General features: G+C 51.7%; 4 protein-coding genes across 4 annotated transcripts; 1 reads left to right on the top strand and 3 right to left on the bottom strand.

The window, feature by feature from the left end:
* Positions 1 to 3,189: 3,189 nt before the first annotated feature.
* On the bottom strand, positions 3,190 to 5,823 carry PV06_09886 (uncharacterized protein). Its single transcript, XM_016411369.1, has 2 exons — positions 4,263 to 5,823; positions 3,190 to 4,209 (listed from the first exon to the last, which is right to left on the bottom strand). The coding sequence occupies exons 1-2, from the start codon at positions 5,142 to 5,144 to the stop codon at positions 3,373 to 3,375; spliced, it is 1,719 nt and encodes a 572-aa protein (XP_016258123.1). The 5' UTR covers positions 5,145 to 5,823; the 3' UTR covers positions 3,190 to 3,372.
* A 775-nt stretch (positions 5,824 to 6,598) lies between these two features.
* Positions 6,599 to 12,093, top strand: PV06_09885 (uncharacterized protein). Its single transcript, XM_016411368.1, has 3 exons — positions 6,599 to 7,180; positions 7,344 to 11,553; positions 11,608 to 12,093. Exons 2-3 carry the CDS (start codon positions 7,499 to 7,501, stop codon positions 11,645 to 11,647), a joined length of 4,095 nt encoding a protein of 1,364 aa, XP_016258122.1. The 5' UTR covers positions 6,599 to 7,180; positions 7,344 to 7,498; the 3' UTR covers positions 11,648 to 12,093.
* PV06_09884 (uncharacterized protein) lies at positions 12,051 to 13,994 on the bottom strand. The gene has a single exon (XM_016411367.1). It carries the CDS (start codon positions 13,531 to 13,533, stop codon positions 12,484 to 12,486), a length of 1,050 nt encoding a protein of 349 aa, XP_016258121.1. The 5' UTR covers positions 13,534 to 13,994; the 3' UTR covers positions 12,051 to 12,483.
* Positions 13,995 to 14,327: 333 nt separating this feature from the next.
* Positions 14,328 to 15,653, bottom strand: PV06_09883 (uncharacterized protein). Its single transcript, XM_016411366.1, has 4 exons — positions 15,498 to 15,653; positions 15,399 to 15,438; positions 14,616 to 15,192; positions 14,328 to 14,549 (listed from the first exon to the last, which is right to left on the bottom strand). The coding sequence occupies exons 1-4, from the start codon at positions 15,535 to 15,537 to the stop codon at positions 14,523 to 14,525; spliced, it is 684 nt and encodes a 227-aa protein (XP_016258120.1). The 5' UTR covers positions 15,538 to 15,653; the 3' UTR covers positions 14,328 to 14,522.
* Between the last annotated feature and the right edge of the window lie 1,002 nt (positions 15,654 to 16,655).

Here is a 16,655-nt window from a genome sequence, read left to right as displayed (position 1 = left end):
GTCAACATTGGTAAACCGGTTGTGTACGTTTCGCTGAATTACCGACTGGGATATTTCGGGTTCTTGACTTCCAAAGAGTTGAAAGACGAAGCAGCAAAGGATGGAGAGAAGCCTTATGCGAATATGGCTTTTTACGACCAGAGGCTGGCATTACTCTGGGTATGTGATTAGCGGATTTCCCCATAATGCATCCTCCTCGTGCTAACATCAATTTGACAGGTGCAAAAGCACATATCTTCATTCGGCGGTGATGCATCCAATGTGACCATCGCCGGCGAATCTGCTGGAGGGCTGTCCGTTCTTGCTCACCTTCGATCAGATGTCCCGGTTTGTCAACGAGGAATGATCATGTCAAGTCCCAACCTCGACTATCCTCGTCCAGAGGAGTCACAAGCGACTTTTGACAAGCTCGTTAACAGCGCGGCTGTCTCCAGCACCGCCTCCACCGATGAAAAGCTAGCGGCGTTGAGAGCATTGTCGTCCGACGATATCCTCAAGCTCATCGGACACTCCTTCTCGACCCCACATTGGGATCCGGAATGGTTTGTTTTTCAAGATGGCACGACCCCTACCGCAGGGCCAGCCCCTCTGGGTCCGTGGGTGAAGGGCGTGGTGGTGGGCTCGACGAAACATGAAGCGGCCGTTTTCGGTATCGGTATGGGTTGGCGAGCGTGGAAACCCGAGCAGTACAAGGAGAGAGTGACAGCGGTCGTGCAAGACCAGAATGACGCAACTGCGTTGATGAAGGCATATGGTATCGACCCAGACTCGTCTGCTGAAGCCAACTTGAAGGGCTTGATTGACATCGTGACCGACACGAACTTCTCAGGACTCCCTTACATTGTCGCCGAGCAATCAAGCACGTCGTCTCCCCCCGTCAGTCTCTACAGGTTCGATCAGCCAGATCCGTTCCCAAAGAGCCCATTTTACGGGTTTGCCTTCCACTCTCTCGACAACGCCTTCTTTTGTAGGTATCCGTCACTCGCCGGACCCGGTGCAGCAGAAGATGTCAGAGCGACGGTCGACAAGTTCAACGAAGCCGTCTTGGACTTTACATATAGCAAGCAGCCGTGGGAGACGTACAAGGAGAACCAACGAGTGATGGTGTTTAGTGGTACTCAAAGCGGGCTTGCCAAGGTCGATGAACCTGATCGATGGAGACGGATCTTTGGAGAAAGGGATGGAACCAAGACTGTGAGGCGGTACAATCACAAGTTGATGGCTCTTGGGCATGATTCATTGCCATAGACGAGGTTTGGGTGGATATCAATTGCGTTCTCGGTGTAGATATGAGCAGATATGAGTGGACATCCAATTCGTCCGTATATTATTTAGAATCAACTCAACAGCCTCGTCACAAACACCACAACTTTTCATCGTCAGTCTCAAGGCAGTGGAAACACTGAATCGTAAAGTATTTCTGAAAACCTAATGTTGATTCTCCCTCGAACCCAGACTACTCTAGTCCGTAAGATGTGACATGTTGCGAGCATCGTGCTTACGATTACTATTCCTCTGTGCTCTTTTATTCTATGGAGCGGGGTTTCCCTTAGTGTCTGGCGGCACTTCCACTCTTCCGACTTTTACTTCATGCAGAGAGCCCCCTCTCTCCCCTCTCGCTGGACGAGGACGAAGACAACTAAACGGAATGATAAAATATGTTGCATTTGACACAAAACGAGGCCTATGAGTGGATTGGACATAAATACTCGCAATGTCCACGTCCACTCTTTGGAGAAAGATCATTCTCCCTATTCCAGACCACCGGCCCATCAAAAACACACATTCTACTTCTCGATGAAGTAAGAATATACAGCCTTTCCCTTACTTGATGAGTACGCCATCCTCATTTTGCTCGTACTAGTGCTGGACCATGGCCACCCCCTCCTGGTCGAACAAAATCACCCGTCACGAATTCACCCACGACACGGCTCGGTCCCCGTTCAAGACCATCTCTTACCTGTCGTCTGGTCCAGAAGATGGACCACTCTTGATCTTCGTCCACGGCTGGCCATCACTTTCCGTTACATGGCGTCCACAACTCTCGACCTTTGCCGGTCTAGGGTTCAGAGTCGTCGCTCCGGACATGCCGGGTTATGGGGCCTCGACAATCACGCGAAACAAGGAAGACTACTCGATGCAGTCCCTCGTCAACGTCATGTTGTTGTTTTTGAAAAGGGGGCTGGGCCGCGAAGACGCCGTCTGGGTCGGCCACGACTGGGGTGCGGGTCTGGTCTGGGCCTTGCTCGCCCACAACCCGGAAGCATGCCGCGGGGTGGTCAACATGTGCCTGCCGTACCGCACGCTCGAGATGGGTGTCGACGAGCTCATCAAGTACGCCAACCGGGACTTGTACCCAGAGGAGGAATTCCCCAATGCCCAATGGGACTATCAAAAGTGGTGCGAGGCGGATGATGGGGCCAACTTTGAAAAGGCCATAAAACTGTGCGAAGCGGACGTCGGGAACTTTTTGAAAGCAATGATTCGTCCAGCAGTCAAGCACGGCGATACGCGGATCGAGGAGGACGACAAGGACGAAACTGGAAAAAGCAAGGGTCACCGCGCGCCTACGAGTACCGTGACCAGAGATGGCGGTCTGTTCGGCGGTGCCGCAAAAGCCCCAGAAACCGACATTGCGGAGTCGTTGCTGGACGAAGAGATGTTGGCGGACATGGTCGATGCATACACAAAGGGAGGCTTCTGGGGTCCGACGGCGTGGTACATGAACCACGCCGCCAACAAGGTCTGGGCCGACGACTGGTCCGTCAACGAGGGAGTCGTGAGCGTGCCGACGCTGTTCGTCGACGCGAGGCAGGACCACGTCGTGGGAACGTACAACTCCAAAATTAAAGAACCGATGGAGAGTTTCTGTCGGAAACACATGGAGGTCCGGATCGAGGAGGCGGGCCACTGGGTCGCCATGGAACAGCCCGAGCAGGTCAATGCCGCGATCGCGAGGTGGATCGCCACCAAGATCCCGCAGTCCTGGCCCTTTGACAAAGAGGCGCCGTTGAGGGAGACGGAGTGAGTGAGCGTGAGCGACAGAAAAGCAAGAAATGTCTCAAAATCAAACACAAATACACCTCTGCTGAAATTCAAGCTGGTCTCAAATCAGAAGGAAGACGAATGTCTCAAGTCAGACGTCCGGCGGAGAACCGAAACAAGCTGGTTGTAGGGTGAACGGAAAGGTCATACGGAGTAATCGTATTCATATAGGCCATATATTTGCAGATGGCGTCAGTTCATTCATCCGTCCATTCTTGCAACGAACACTGAGAAATAAATGTTCTCGGCGGCTCAAACTTGGAAAAGAAAAACCGTGCACTCCGGACCATGCTTGTACCATTGTAGTCACAATATCATGACCCAAGTTTAATCCAATCTGAAATGTTTTTCTGTTGCCCAAGCCTCTACCATCAACGCCATTGCTTTTGTAATTGGTTTCTCCTGCAACTCTCTCGACAACTTTCGAGGAAACTCGACGACCGCCTGACGCAAAGCCGCCACTCCAGCCGCTCCAAAGAAGAGGACAAACCGTTCCACCGCATTATTCTCGAGCATGTTCTTCAAAAGAGTCAGATGACTAATCTGAACTTCTGAAGGCGGCGTGTTGACGATAAGCGCGAGGCTGGACCAGAAGTGCGTGGGTGGCCAAGGGTTAGACATCTTGGCTCGAGAGAAATTTCGTAGAGCTATCGAGGCGTACCCAACCCCGAGACCGGTTTGACGGTCGTAATGCTTGTTTTCAGTAACAAAAGCCTTTTTGTCGTCCGACACATTGTCCAGGCGCCAACCAAGCCTCAGCTTGCCCGCGTTTGTGGTTTCTGGTCCATAGATACCGAACAAGATAGGAGCCGAGGCATGGAATTTGCACATGAGGATTGATATGAGTGATTCACTCGGTGGCATGTTTGATGCGCCGTTGGATACTTGCAGATTCCTTGGGAACTGCAATTCTGCCATGGAGAATATCTGAGCGACCAATGTACCGATCGGCTCGGCAGCTTTGGGATTGACAGCACATTCTCCCACGAAAGCGTTGATGATGGCCTTGCTAAAGACTGAAAGCAAGTAGAGAGCCAACGATGGGATCGTCGTGGCACCGTTGTCGTTCAGTGATAGATGGGAAGGGACATAGTCATTGACTGGAACCAAAGGTGAGGGCAGCTCTTTCAAGGCTTTCTGTAGTGTAATTCGAACACGATCATGCTGTATGCGACATCAGTGATGGAGCAATCTATGCCATAATTACGTCAACTTACTGCTTTCCGGTTACCAACCTTGTCGTCTGTGAGTTGTCCAACACTAGTTCTCATGGCTCGTCTCATATCGCCCACATGTGGTTTCAGAGTTGGATCTTTCTTGACATTCTCCGTGAATTGCTTTCGGAATGTTTTTAGCTTCTTGTGGATCGCCAGATAATTCTGATGTATCGTTTCTATATTTGTGGGGGCTCTGCCTGCAGGAATTTGAGCAGATGTTGGTGCGGTGGTTTGAACCTTAGCGGCCGCGGCATTAGCAGCAGCAGCCTTTTCAGCCTCTTGCTGCTTCAGTGCTGCTTCTTGATGAGCCCTGGCCTTTTCTTCCTGCTGCTTGCGCTCTTCTGCTTCTTTCTCTTTTCGCCGTTGCTCCTCAGCCTCGGCCTTTTGTTTTTCGAGTAGAGCCTGTCGCTGAGCTTCAGCTTTGGCTCGCTCTTCTTGCTCCTTACGCTCCCTTTCCTCGAGAGCTTTGCGCTCCTGCTCTGCGCGTCTCTGAGCCTCTTCGGACTCGCGTCGTTTTCGCTCCTCCTCTTCCCGCCGCTTGCGTTCTTCTTCACGACGTCTTCTGTCCTCCTCTTCCTTTTTCAGATACGCGTGAAGAACCGCCTCAGCCTGTAACCGCACAACCTCATGTTGGGCATTTGCCAGACTCAACTCCGTGCGGTGCGCCTCGGCTTGTGCAAGCTCTTTCGCATCTAGTTCCTCTTGTTGCTGACGTCGTTGATAGACGTAAACCTTTTGGCGCTCACATTCTTGCAATTGAATTTGGCTAAAAGTCCGTTCTAGTTCAAATTGTAATTGTCTTGATGGACTTTCGTCCAGTCTTCTATTGCGCGGGCTATTTCTGGCCGAAAAGGGCGATGAGTGAAGTTTTGTTTGAGCCATCCGGATGGACGTCACGTGATGCTGCTGAAGACCCTCGCGGACTTGTTGCGGGAAAGACTTCAGCGGTGCAGGAATCAGAATTCCAGAGCTCCAGATCTCGACCACACTAGCCAATATCCAGACAATGGAGCTCAGTTGAAGGTAGCCATCAGGGTTGCCAGCGGCTAAGTGACCTCAACAGACCTTACAGAGACGCGTTGTGATCCGACAATTGCTCGAGAAACTAGGGCCGGCTTGGGGGCGATTGATAGAAAGCGCTCTCTCGATTTCGTAACTGCACCCGGCCAGGTGTCAAGGAATACCCGTATGACTAAATGAAAGTCGCAGATCGAAACCCTAGAATGAACAAAGGGAACAAAGAACGTGTAGTTGAAAAAGCCAAGAAATGCGCTCGATTTCTGTAACTAAATTCGAAACCTAGTGCCAAAGAATGGTGAAGGTGACGAATGTGATGAACAGTGTCGTGTGGCGCGTCGAAAGGAATCAAGAGCGACAGAGGCGGTTCTAGAGCTGAGAAGATACAGTGCAAGCCCGAGCAATTTGTTTCAGGGCTGCGGAGAAACAACACAGGCGGTCGATAGTCGAGGCGTTTCGTGTCGAAGCGTTAGCGAATCGTGGGTGGCAAGTTGTGTCTACAGTTGCGCACAGCGACAAGTGTGTGTGAGAGAGCGACCTTGACGGAAACCGACCATGAGAGGGAGAGGAATTGGAGATGGAGAGAAGCAGAATGTGAGGAGTCGCGGCACCGCATCCGCCCGCCTCCTGCTTTCTTGGCATCAACCTCGACCGTCGACGGCCTTCACAGCTCGAATACCCAGAAAGGTATCGATACGAGAACACATTGCTTCCCCTGTTTGAGGACTTATCAAACTCACGAGACACATTTGTAGGTAGAGTACAGTGGGTTGTATGTCAGGGTTTGATGCGAATATCATTTGCCAAACATCAAGGGGAAAGGACGACGGCCGATCAAGGTTCGTGTGGTCAGTAATAAACACACATCAAGTTGGTCCGTAAGAGAAACAGGTCACATTCTCGTGCTCTACATGTGTACACCATACAGTACTGTTCATTTAAAATCCACGCCGTACTACCAGAACAATGGCATTCGGTTGTTGCACATCTCCCGCAAGCCTCCCGTATTGCATTTTCACAGATGATGGCAAACTGGTGGTGGAGGACTGGACCGTGCTAAAGAGGGGGCCAAATCACTTTAAGGGCTTAGCGGGCGGCGTAGTGGGCGGCACGACGGGTAGCGAAGGAGAGGCTGCAGGCAGTTGTTGGTAGGCTGGAGGCTCTTTTGCAGGCTTCGAGGGGACATACTAGGCACATGCTAGGCACCGACTAGGTGGATTAAGGCTTCTAAGTTAGGCCACGATATCCCCATCTCCCCCTGCAAACTGAGACCAGGCTTCATGAACCCTCCACTGTCACTGGCATCATTGCGTATCACTAGAAAGTATCTACCACACTCGACCCTCAAAAGATCGCAGTCAACACCACCAAAACTTCTTCCCATCTCGCTCTCTGCTTTTCCTCTTCATTCATCCCACTTCCTCCTTAGCATCACCCTCTCACTCTCTACACCTCGATCCTTTGCTTCTCCGCAAGACAATCCTTCCAGCAAACAGCCAGAGTCACTCTCTTGTGCGTCGACTCCCATCGCCCGTGTCCGCTGCCAGCTATTCCGCTTCCTGTCCTTCCCTCACCCAGTCTTACATCGTCATCGAGAGATCAGCCCACAGCCGCAGTCGCACTTCGCAATCATTGTTTCAGTCAAGACCATCACAAATTCACCATCTTCTGATTCTACCTTGCGACTGCCTTTCAGCTCAACGCTACTACCTCGGTGCTGCTTGAATTCCGTCTCCGTGCTGCCGGAGTGGTCTTCCAACCGTCACCTTGGCCGCAGTCCCTCTCATCGACACACTTGAGCGATAAATTTCTGAGCATCTTTTGTACAACCATCTCAGCGCCTTGACTACCTGCAAACACTGTCTTGCATCAATACCATAATTCAAGTCTTTCAATCTTTGGTACGTTGAATCTGCGAACCTTATGTCAATTCAGCCTCGAGTCTGTCACCCGCATTAGGATGAACCCCACGATTAGGTGCATTTCAGTCAATGCACATTGCACCAAGCTTATCCTATTTTCCCCTCCCCTCAGTATCACCAGTGTGCTAACAGTCTCTTCCAGTTCGGAGCGGACAAACCCTCCTTGCATTCAATCCCTGACCTGCCTCGCTGCTTTCGTCCATCCTCCTCACCCCCGGGTTGATTCCAAATCTGCCACCGAACCCACACCAGACATTGCGAAGACTCTAGCAATCACTTTGGTCAAATATCACAAACATGGCACAGCAAAACCCTACAGGCGTTCCTGGCCCTGCCGGACGCAGATTGCACATTGCCCATCGTCGCAGTCCCTCCGAACTCACTCCGCTCATGATGGAACAGCTGGCTCTTCAGCAACAAATTGAAATGCTACAACAGCAACAGCAACAGATCGCTGCCACTCATCAGCAGTATGTGAACATGGGGATGATCCAGCAGCCGCTGCAAAATATGCCTGGTTACTCGCCAATTCAGGGCCAGCCGAATATGGCTGGGATGTCACCGAACAATACCAACTTTCAGTTTCCTCAAATGCAACAGCAAATGGGAATGCAATCCAATCCTCCTACTCAGCCTGCTGCCCATCGGAGGAATCAGTCCGCTCTTCCGGGTATGGCCATGGGCCCGCCTCCAGCACCCTCATCCGGTACAGCTGGCTCAACCTATGGTGATTTCAATCAGCAAGCCATGAACCAAAATCGAGAAAATGCTGCTGGTCGTGGAAGAGGTGGAGGGTCACAAGGTCATGCCCGTCGTCACTCTCTGGCCCTTCCAGAGGCAAAGAAGGCGGCTGAATTGGCGGAGAAGAAGAGAACTGCGGCCGGGTTCCAGTTCCCTATCCCAGGAGCAGGTGGTGTCTCCGACAGCCCGGTAGCCGCTACTCCTTCAGACGACAAACAGTCTACGCCTTCCACTGGCCACGGTCTAGGCTTGCAGCGTGCTGGTAACGCCCGAGTCAGTGGCCATAACCGCAGTCAGAGTTTGGCAGCTGGCAGCGCCCGAGGAGGTGGTGCTGCTGGCCGTGGTGGCTTCCAATTTCCCCCACCTATGCCTAACAATGATGGTGGTGCCACGCAAACAAATCAATCCGACCTTCAGCGTCGTGGCAGTCAGAGTGGCCACGGCCGTACAGGATCTCGAAATTTCGAGGGCAATTGGCGTCAGCAGAATAACCAACAGAACGAGCAGGGCCAGCAGCAGATGGGACAGTTCAGTCAATCTCAGGGTATGAATGCTAGTGCCGGAGGCTTCCAACCTGGTCACAGAGCAGGCCGTGGCTCGATGAATCAATCAGTCGGTTCCATGAGCGGATTTCAATATCCCGGACAGCCACAGCTCATGCAACTTCCTCAGGGCCAGATGATGATGGCACCACAGATGTTTGCTGGTCAACAACTGAACGCTCTTCAAATGGCGCAGCTGCAAGCGATGCAGAACGCTCAGCTTGGCGGACTTCAAGCAAGCCAACATGCTCCACCCATGGGTTTGCAGCAGCAGCAACAACAACGCAAAACTCTCTTCACCCCCTATCTTCCTCAAGCAAGTCTCCCTGCCTTGCTCAATGATGGCCAGCTCGTTGCTGGTATTCTTCGTGTGAACAAGAAGAACCGTTCGGATGCGTACGTCACCACCAGCGATCTTGACGCTGATATCTTCATTTGTGGAAGCAAAGACCGCAATCGTGCTCTGGAGGGTGATCTCGTGGCCATCGAGCTCCTCGACGTGGACGAGGTTTGGGGTCAAAAACGAGAGAAGGAGGAAAAAAAGAAGCGCAAGGACATAACGGATACTCGCTCTTCAAGCAACGCCCAGAACGGTAAGAACGAAACCTCATCATCCACCGAGACTCAGTCAATTGCTCCAGATGGTAGCATCCGGCGACGTGGTAGCCTGCGACAGCGTCCGACACAAAAGAAGAATGACGATGTTGAGGTCGAAGGTCAGAGCCTGCTCCTCATGGAGGAGGAGGAGATTAGTGACGAACAGAAGCCACTTTATGCGGGCCATGTCGTTGCCGTCATCGAACGTGTTGCAGGGCAGATGTTTTCAGGTACTCTTGGTCTCCTTCGACCAAGCAGCCAAGCCACCAAAGAGAAGCAGGAGGCTGAACGTCAGGCACGTGATGGTAGTCACAACCGTTCCGAGTCGCGCCAACAAGAAAAGCCGAAGATCGTCTGGTTCAAACCGACTGACAAACGTGTCCCTCTCATTGCCATCCCTACCGAACAAGCACCAAGGGATTTTGTTGACAAGCACATGGATTACGCGAACAGAATCTTTGTTGCTTGCATCAAACGGTGGCCCATCACTTCCCTTCACCCGTTCGGCACTCTCGTTGAACAGCTGGGTGAAATGGGAGATCTGCGCGTCGAAACTGATGCACTCCTGCGCGATAACAATTTTGGCGCTGATGAGTTCTCTGACGCTGTGCTGAAGAGCGTCGGCTGGGAAGACTGGTCTCTCAAGACTGAGAGTGAGGAAAATTTGTCCAACAGACTCGACCTGACCAAGGAACGTACTTTCACGATCGATCCGATGCATTCGAGTGAACTTGATGATGCTCTTCATATCAAGAAGCTCGATAATGGATTGGTGGAGGTCGGTGTCCATGTCGCCGACATTGCTCACTTTGTCAAGGCAAACTCTCTTGTTGACCGAGAGGCAAAGAAACGGGGAACAGGCGTTTATTTGATGACCCGCTCTGTCAATATGCTTCCACCCAAGCTTTCCTCCGAAGTCTGCTCGCTGTCCCCAGGCCAAGGCCGTCTCACTGTCAGTGTTATCTTCAAGGTCCATCCTGACACTGGCAAGATCGAAGGGGAGCCTTGGATTGGAAAGACAATCATCCAAAGCTCTGGCAAGCTCGCGTACGACGAGGTTGACGCCGTTATTAAAGGAAGCGAAAACATCGACCTGCAAGGCGCTACGGCTGCAGACATCAAGACCCTCCATAGCATTGCCAACAAATTCCGTGAAGCTCGATTCGGGCATCGTTCTGCTGATATCGCGCCACTTCGACTTCTCTACCAGCTCGACGACGAGAATGTTCCTGTGGAACAGAATATCTTCAATTCTTCCGCTGCTCACGAGATCATGGAAGAGATCAGCTGCAAGGCCAACTTCTTTGTTGCACAGAAGGTCTATGCAGCTATGCCAGAAAAGGCCTTCCTTCGGCGACAGGCTCCACCCAACCCCCGTCGTCTTTTGACCTTTGCTGATCGCATGACCCGGGCCGGATATGAAATCGACACAAGCAGCAGTGGAACTCTTCAAAATAGCCTCTTCCAGGTGCAAGATCCTGATCTTCGCAAAGGTATGGAGACGCTTCTCGTGAAGACGCTCCAACGTGCCAAATACTATCTCGGCAATCAGCTTTCGGAGGAACAACGCCAACACTATGCTCTCAACTTGCCCATCTACGCTCACTTCACCAACCCGTCTCGCCGTTATGCAGACATTGTCATTCATCGTCAGCTAGAATCTGCTCTGTCGAATGGCGCCGTCGAGTTTGCCGAAGACCTCGAAAGTTTGGCCAAGACTGCTGAGCAATGCAACAACAAGAAAGACTCTGCTCATTCCGCCCAAGAACAGAGCGTCCATATCGAGTCCTGCAGACTCATGGACAAGAAGAGTAAAGACATGGGAGGTGACCTTATCAGTGATGGCATTGTTATTTGCGTCTATGAATCAGCATTTGACGTTCTTATCCCCGAGTACGGCTTTGAGAAACGTGTGCATTGTGATCAGTTGCCATTGAAGAAAGCCGAGTTCCGCAAAGAAGAACGAGTGCTCGAGCTGTACTGGGAGAAGGGTGTTCCTTCGTCTGCCTACGTTCCAGAGGACGAGAGACCTCGTGCCAATGCTAGTACCAGAACCAATGGTGCATCAGAAGCCGCCAAGGAGCGTGCCCGGGAACGATTTGAAGCTCAGCGCAAACAGACCGATAGCAACACCATGTCCACGGACGATGTCGATGCTCTTTTTGACGACGAAGACTCTGCTTCGGAAATCACCGAGATGGCTTCTGGCGTCTCTTTGAATGAGCGCTCGACCCAGAGTGTGCCAGTATCTCCCGGACGAAACGGCGCTTCTGCACACGGACCTGCTAGGACCCAGTCCGATTCGAGAATCAAGAAACCTACTGGTGACATCCCCGAGAGTCATCTGCCAAAGAAGGAGAAGTACGAAAGCTACTTTTCTCTGCGGGAAGAAGGTGGCGAGTACATTCAAGATATTCGAGAGATGACCCGGGTTCCGATCATCTTGAAGACCGATATGACGAAGAGTCCTCCGTAAGTTTTGGTCATCTGCATGGTTTCAAGACCTTTTACTGACTTTAATTCCAGATGCCTGACTATTCGCTCCATGAACCCCTATGCATTGTAATCAATGTGTAATGCATATTCTCAATACTTGCCACATGCTGCAAGCGAGTTGCCAAATCGTCGTCTCGTCGACGGTGCATTCAGTGACGAAAAATATCGAGTATCTCATAACATCGGTATGAACCAAGTATTCCTATCCTTGAAACAAACGTAGTTGGAGATGGCATGGTGGTTGGGGAATATTTCATAAAGTTTGATTTGGGTGTGCTATGCTTGACCATGCGGGCTGGCACCACAATGCAGAGAGGCTGCGCTGGAGAAGAGAAGGGGAGATAGAAGAAACAAAGAACATGCTGGGTGATGAAGGGCTCGAGGAAGGCAGCTTTCGAGAGAGAAGCGAGAGACAGTGTGTGTATGTTGTGAGTGAGGAACCAAAAAAGAATGCAGAACTGTAATCAGGAATATTTCCTAATGAGCGCGACATTAAAAAGTCTCTATTTCTTTCATCATCATGCAGTTTCCTTGTCGTATTGATATCATGTTGAGTTAATCGTGTCATGCCTCTTCTGTACCCTCTGCACCTATTTTATGCCATGCTCAAGCGTCTCAGGTCATTTTGCCAGGCGAGTGTGTGCCCCGAGTCCCCTTTACGGGGTTTAAGAAGGATGCTGCGTGCTTTGGTCCCCTCGTCACCAGTGGGGGGTTTTGTCGTCGTCCCTCGTTGTCGGTTCTGAAGGTCCGAGGATCCCTGCAGGTACTGTCTGTCGAGTACCCGTACTCCGTTCTTGGTCTCTTGGAGAGGTGAGTCTAGTGTCGATTAGACGATCTATGACGCTATCGGGGGCCTTTGATAACAAGCTGTTGCCGTTCTTGGTGGGGGGTTTGCACCTCGATCAATCATTCTCCCCTTGCAATCTTCTCAAAGACGCCCACACCGTACCTGCCCAACGCACTCGCGCACGCCACGGCCTGGGCCCCGACCTTGTGCATCCTCTCTGCCCCGGCCTTGTCTTCCACGCCGCCCACGCCGATGATGGCCACGCCCTTTGTCTCGGGGGTCTGGTCGAGGAGTCTGCGGAACGTGGCGACGTTGCCCAGCGCCAGAGGGTGCAGGGCGGCACCCGCGAGGCCGCCGATGCCCGTGCCGGACTCGCTGTTCAGCACGGGCTGAAGGTCGGAGTCGAGAAGGAGCGAGGAGCCCAGCGTGTTGGTGCACGTGATGAAATCCAGCACGCAACCTTCGCCGGGCTCGCTGGACTGGGCCCTGCGCATGGCCGAGACGACCATTTCGAACTGGGCCGTGTGCGTGTAGGGCGGGAGCTTGACGCCGACCTTGGGCACCGACTCGGGCGTGGCCATGCGTCCCCGGTACGTCGACTTGGAGTCCGAGATGGATTCCAGGTATTCGGCGAGCTGGACGGGATCGTAGGCCGGCGGCGGTGCGTCCTTGATGTTGGGGCACGACAGGTTGACCTCCATGGCGAGGCGGAGGTCCTCGTCCATCTCGGCGGCGTTGGCGATCAGGGCGTAGGCCATGGCGATCTCGTCCGGCGTGCCGGTCACGCTGAGGATGAAGGGTTTCTTGGTCGGGGTGTCAGTCCCCAGGTGTCGTTGGCCCACGATCTCGTTGATGTAGCCCAGATATTCCGAGAGCGTGAACGGCGAGTAGCCGAGGGTGTTGAGCGTGCTGGACGGGGGGTTGTTTGTCGATGCTGCCGGGGCAGAGGCGTCACCCTTGGCCGTGTCCGAGGGGACGGTCGTTCCGGGTGTGAAAAAGAGAAACTGATGGACGGCATCGTCGTGCGTGAAGCCTTCTAGAAGGGAGGTCCGGATCGTCACAGCACCAGTGTAGGGGCAGTCGTAGAGGGCCTTGATATCTTCTATGGTGGTGGACCACGGGCAGGCCGAGTTGAGAAGGGGCGGGTCGATCTTTAGCTTGGATGCCATTGTAGCCGTATCGTTTCTGCCTGATCGTTGTCGGGGTCTAAGTTTCAGGGTTCACGAAAGATAAATTATACCCTCGGAAAAAAAGAAAAAAAAAGGAAGTGCTTGGACTATCGAGGTATGCAAGTCTGAGGTCAGAAGAAGCTGAGTCGAACAAAAAAGCTGGACTAGAGCGTAAGTCGATGTGCCCAGCTCTGGACAAGCAATATATATCGTCAGCCAAGCTTCCGTAGTCGAAATCGACCCTTGTAACTCCTAGCTGAGGGAAGTCGAGGCCAGATTGTATCTTTCGATGACTCGATCCTCTTTAGAACGCCTAAAATGCTATCTCAAGGGATCGATCCACGGCCCGACGGATAATGAGGCTGAATATAATGCGGGAGGCGAGAGAATGCTTATAAATTCGTGGTAAACCACGTCTCTCGTCTGTGTGGGAAGAAGTCGATCCTCTGTATGGAGTGCAGATTAATAAACAAAAATTGAAAAAGAAAGAGATGAAGTGAGGTTTGTTTCTTATTATAGTATCTTGATCGAGGAAGGTACGGAGTAAGACTGCGACAGTGGAATATTGTATGTGGCTGGACACACTCCGGATCTAATCGACTTTCAACAAATCATGACGCTTGAAAATGTCTCAGATCTGATAACCCTGTCACCGACGATTTGACTAGGTATGGAATGGCAAGGTACACGATTGACTACGAGGCCGCTTGGCTACGTCTTCGTCTTCATCTTGGAGGTGGCAGAACGGACGAAGCACGACGGAAACATAGAGCGCAAAAAGAAAAAGAAACCCATCTCGATCGACCCATCATTCATTTAGTTTTCATTCTCATCTATCATGATCAAGGGCAATGCATTTTCTCTAGATTTGCAGGCCATCAGAATTCGTCAATTCTCAAGACTCCTGCACCAGATCACACTCTTCGACCGAGGCAGTTTGCCAGCGTCTTGTGTGACCTGACCAGATGGTCGGCATTTCTGCCATTCCCTTACAACTTCTGCATAGCAATGACATCCTGGAAATAGTTAGAAAACTGCCACCAGCGTACAAGACCCTGATGTGGGCGGTAGTCAAAACTTACAGTTGACTGAACATGGTCCTCATCCTCCTCAATCTTCTCCTGCAAGTCGGTGAGAGAGACTTTCTCATCTTCAATGACCAAGTTGATTTGTAGCTTCTTGATACCAAAACCAACAGCCTCAAGCTTGTGAGCACCCCAAACCAGACCATCCATTTCAATACCAATCACGTTCTGGACAAGTTCGTTCATGTCGGTCTCATCGTCCCACGGCTTGACATCCAGTGTGACGATGGACTTGGCGGCAGGCTTGGTCTTGCCTTCCTTCTTCTTCTTGTACTCGGCCAGTCTTCGCTCACGCTCGGCAACAACCTCTGGGTCTTCCTCCTCGTCATCTGAGCCGAAGAGATCCATGTCGTCATCGTCATCGGCTGGGGCGTTCTTGGGGTTCTCGGTCAGGGCGACCTTGTCGGGGCCATATGTGGTGAATGGCTTTGATGGGTCACCAGGCAGGGTTGAGAAGTCGGCCTCGTATGACTTGACGTGGTTGTACCAGCGGTAGGCGTGGGGGTATTTCTCGACAGCAGGGGCCTTGTCGAGAGCCTTGAAGCTGACAACATCTGCTTGGGATGGGGTGTATCTGGAAACGTTGAGTCAGTAACCACTAGCTTCTCGTAGTCCAGAAAGATCGAATGGTTGTCGAGGCTAAAAATCAGAGGTGCAAATGTTTGCGATTGGAAGTAGTCATTTTGCGGTGTCTTAAGCCGCTTCATCAACACGGACCAATTTGTTCTCATCCGGGGAACGCAAAGGGTAGAATGAAGAAACACATGGACAGGTACATACCCAGAGATGTATGATCGAGTCTGGAGCCAGTTGTTGAGCACTAGAGTCAATCAATCAGTGAGTTGTTCGTGGAGGGGCCGCTGCTGCTGGTAAACATACGTGTGAGGCCACTGTCGGAGACGAAGTCGGTGAAACCCATTGTGAAAGCTGTGAAAAGGCTCTTCGTAGGTTGATGAAGGGTATATCGCTGATCTGGATATTCTACGAGGGCGTAGGTCTTAATGGCGAGCGCAGTCTCAAGTGTCTAGTTAGAAATCCCAAAATTTTTTGTAACTTCGAGACGCAGGTTCGGCCACTGCCAAGGCGCGGTTGAACTGTCTGCGCTTCACCCTCGATTGGGAAAATTAATGACGCCGCCTTTTGTCTGCGGCTGGTCCCCCGGCGCCTTCCCCCAAAGGGCAGCCAAGACACTAGCTTGGGCCTTGAGTTGACAATACAGAGTATTCAGTATGGATTTCAAAGCCTGCAATGAAGCACACATTGTCACCAACTCATCTCGAAGACTAATTGACTTTTTTGAGTATCAAATTTAGGTCCCAATAAGTATGATAGACATGCCTCCTATCATGGGGCCGCAGAAGCTGGAAGGAGCTGCCGGATCCGACGCATCTCCGCTCGGATTCATGCGTTTCGAGGGCACCATGTCTGCTTCCATTCCCATGGTCCGATGCCAGCGTCCTTTGATATGATCCCTGACGTCGCTTTCTCCATTATGATGCTATCTAGATCTCTCCAGGAGACATCTAAGTCTTTGGGCTAGTGTCTGCGAGTATTTCCAACTCTTCCACCTTTGAATGTTCACTTCTTTGCTCATCCTCACAAAGTCGCCTAATTATGCCACGATCTGTATCTCCTGATACCCCCCTCGAACCCTTGGGAAATATCTCGTGGATAACTCCTGTATCATCTAGGAATCGAAGTCTGAGCAACGCTTCAAAGGTCCAAGCCGCACCTAATGTATCACATCAACCTAGCAATACCAATCAACCAGAAACTACGCCTGAAGAATCATTGGAGGCCAAGATCGAGCGTCTCGGTCGTGAACGGCCTTCCTCATTCACCACCATCTGGAATGAAGTGCTGTTCGTCTTCAGCATCATCATGTCTCAATTCTTGACCGAATACTTCGTTTCCGGGTTTACAGTCATTCTACCAGTCTTGATAAGAGAGCTCAATGTCCCACAAGCATCTAGCGTGTGGCCTGCCACTGCATTCTCTCTTGTCATTGCCAGCACTCTCCTTGTTTTCGGCCGTCTA

The sequence above is a fragment of the Exophiala oligosperma genome, assembly GCF_000835515.1.
Source record: "Exophiala oligosperma strain CBS 72588 unplaced genomic scaffold supercont1.11, whole genome shotgun sequence".
In the NCBI taxonomy this organism is placed as follows: domain Eukaryota; kingdom Fungi; phylum Ascomycota; class Eurotiomycetes; order Chaetothyriales; family Herpotrichiellaceae; genus Exophiala; species Exophiala oligosperma.
Note: the sequence above shows the minus strand (reverse complement) of the source record. Positions and strands in the feature narration are given on the sequence as shown.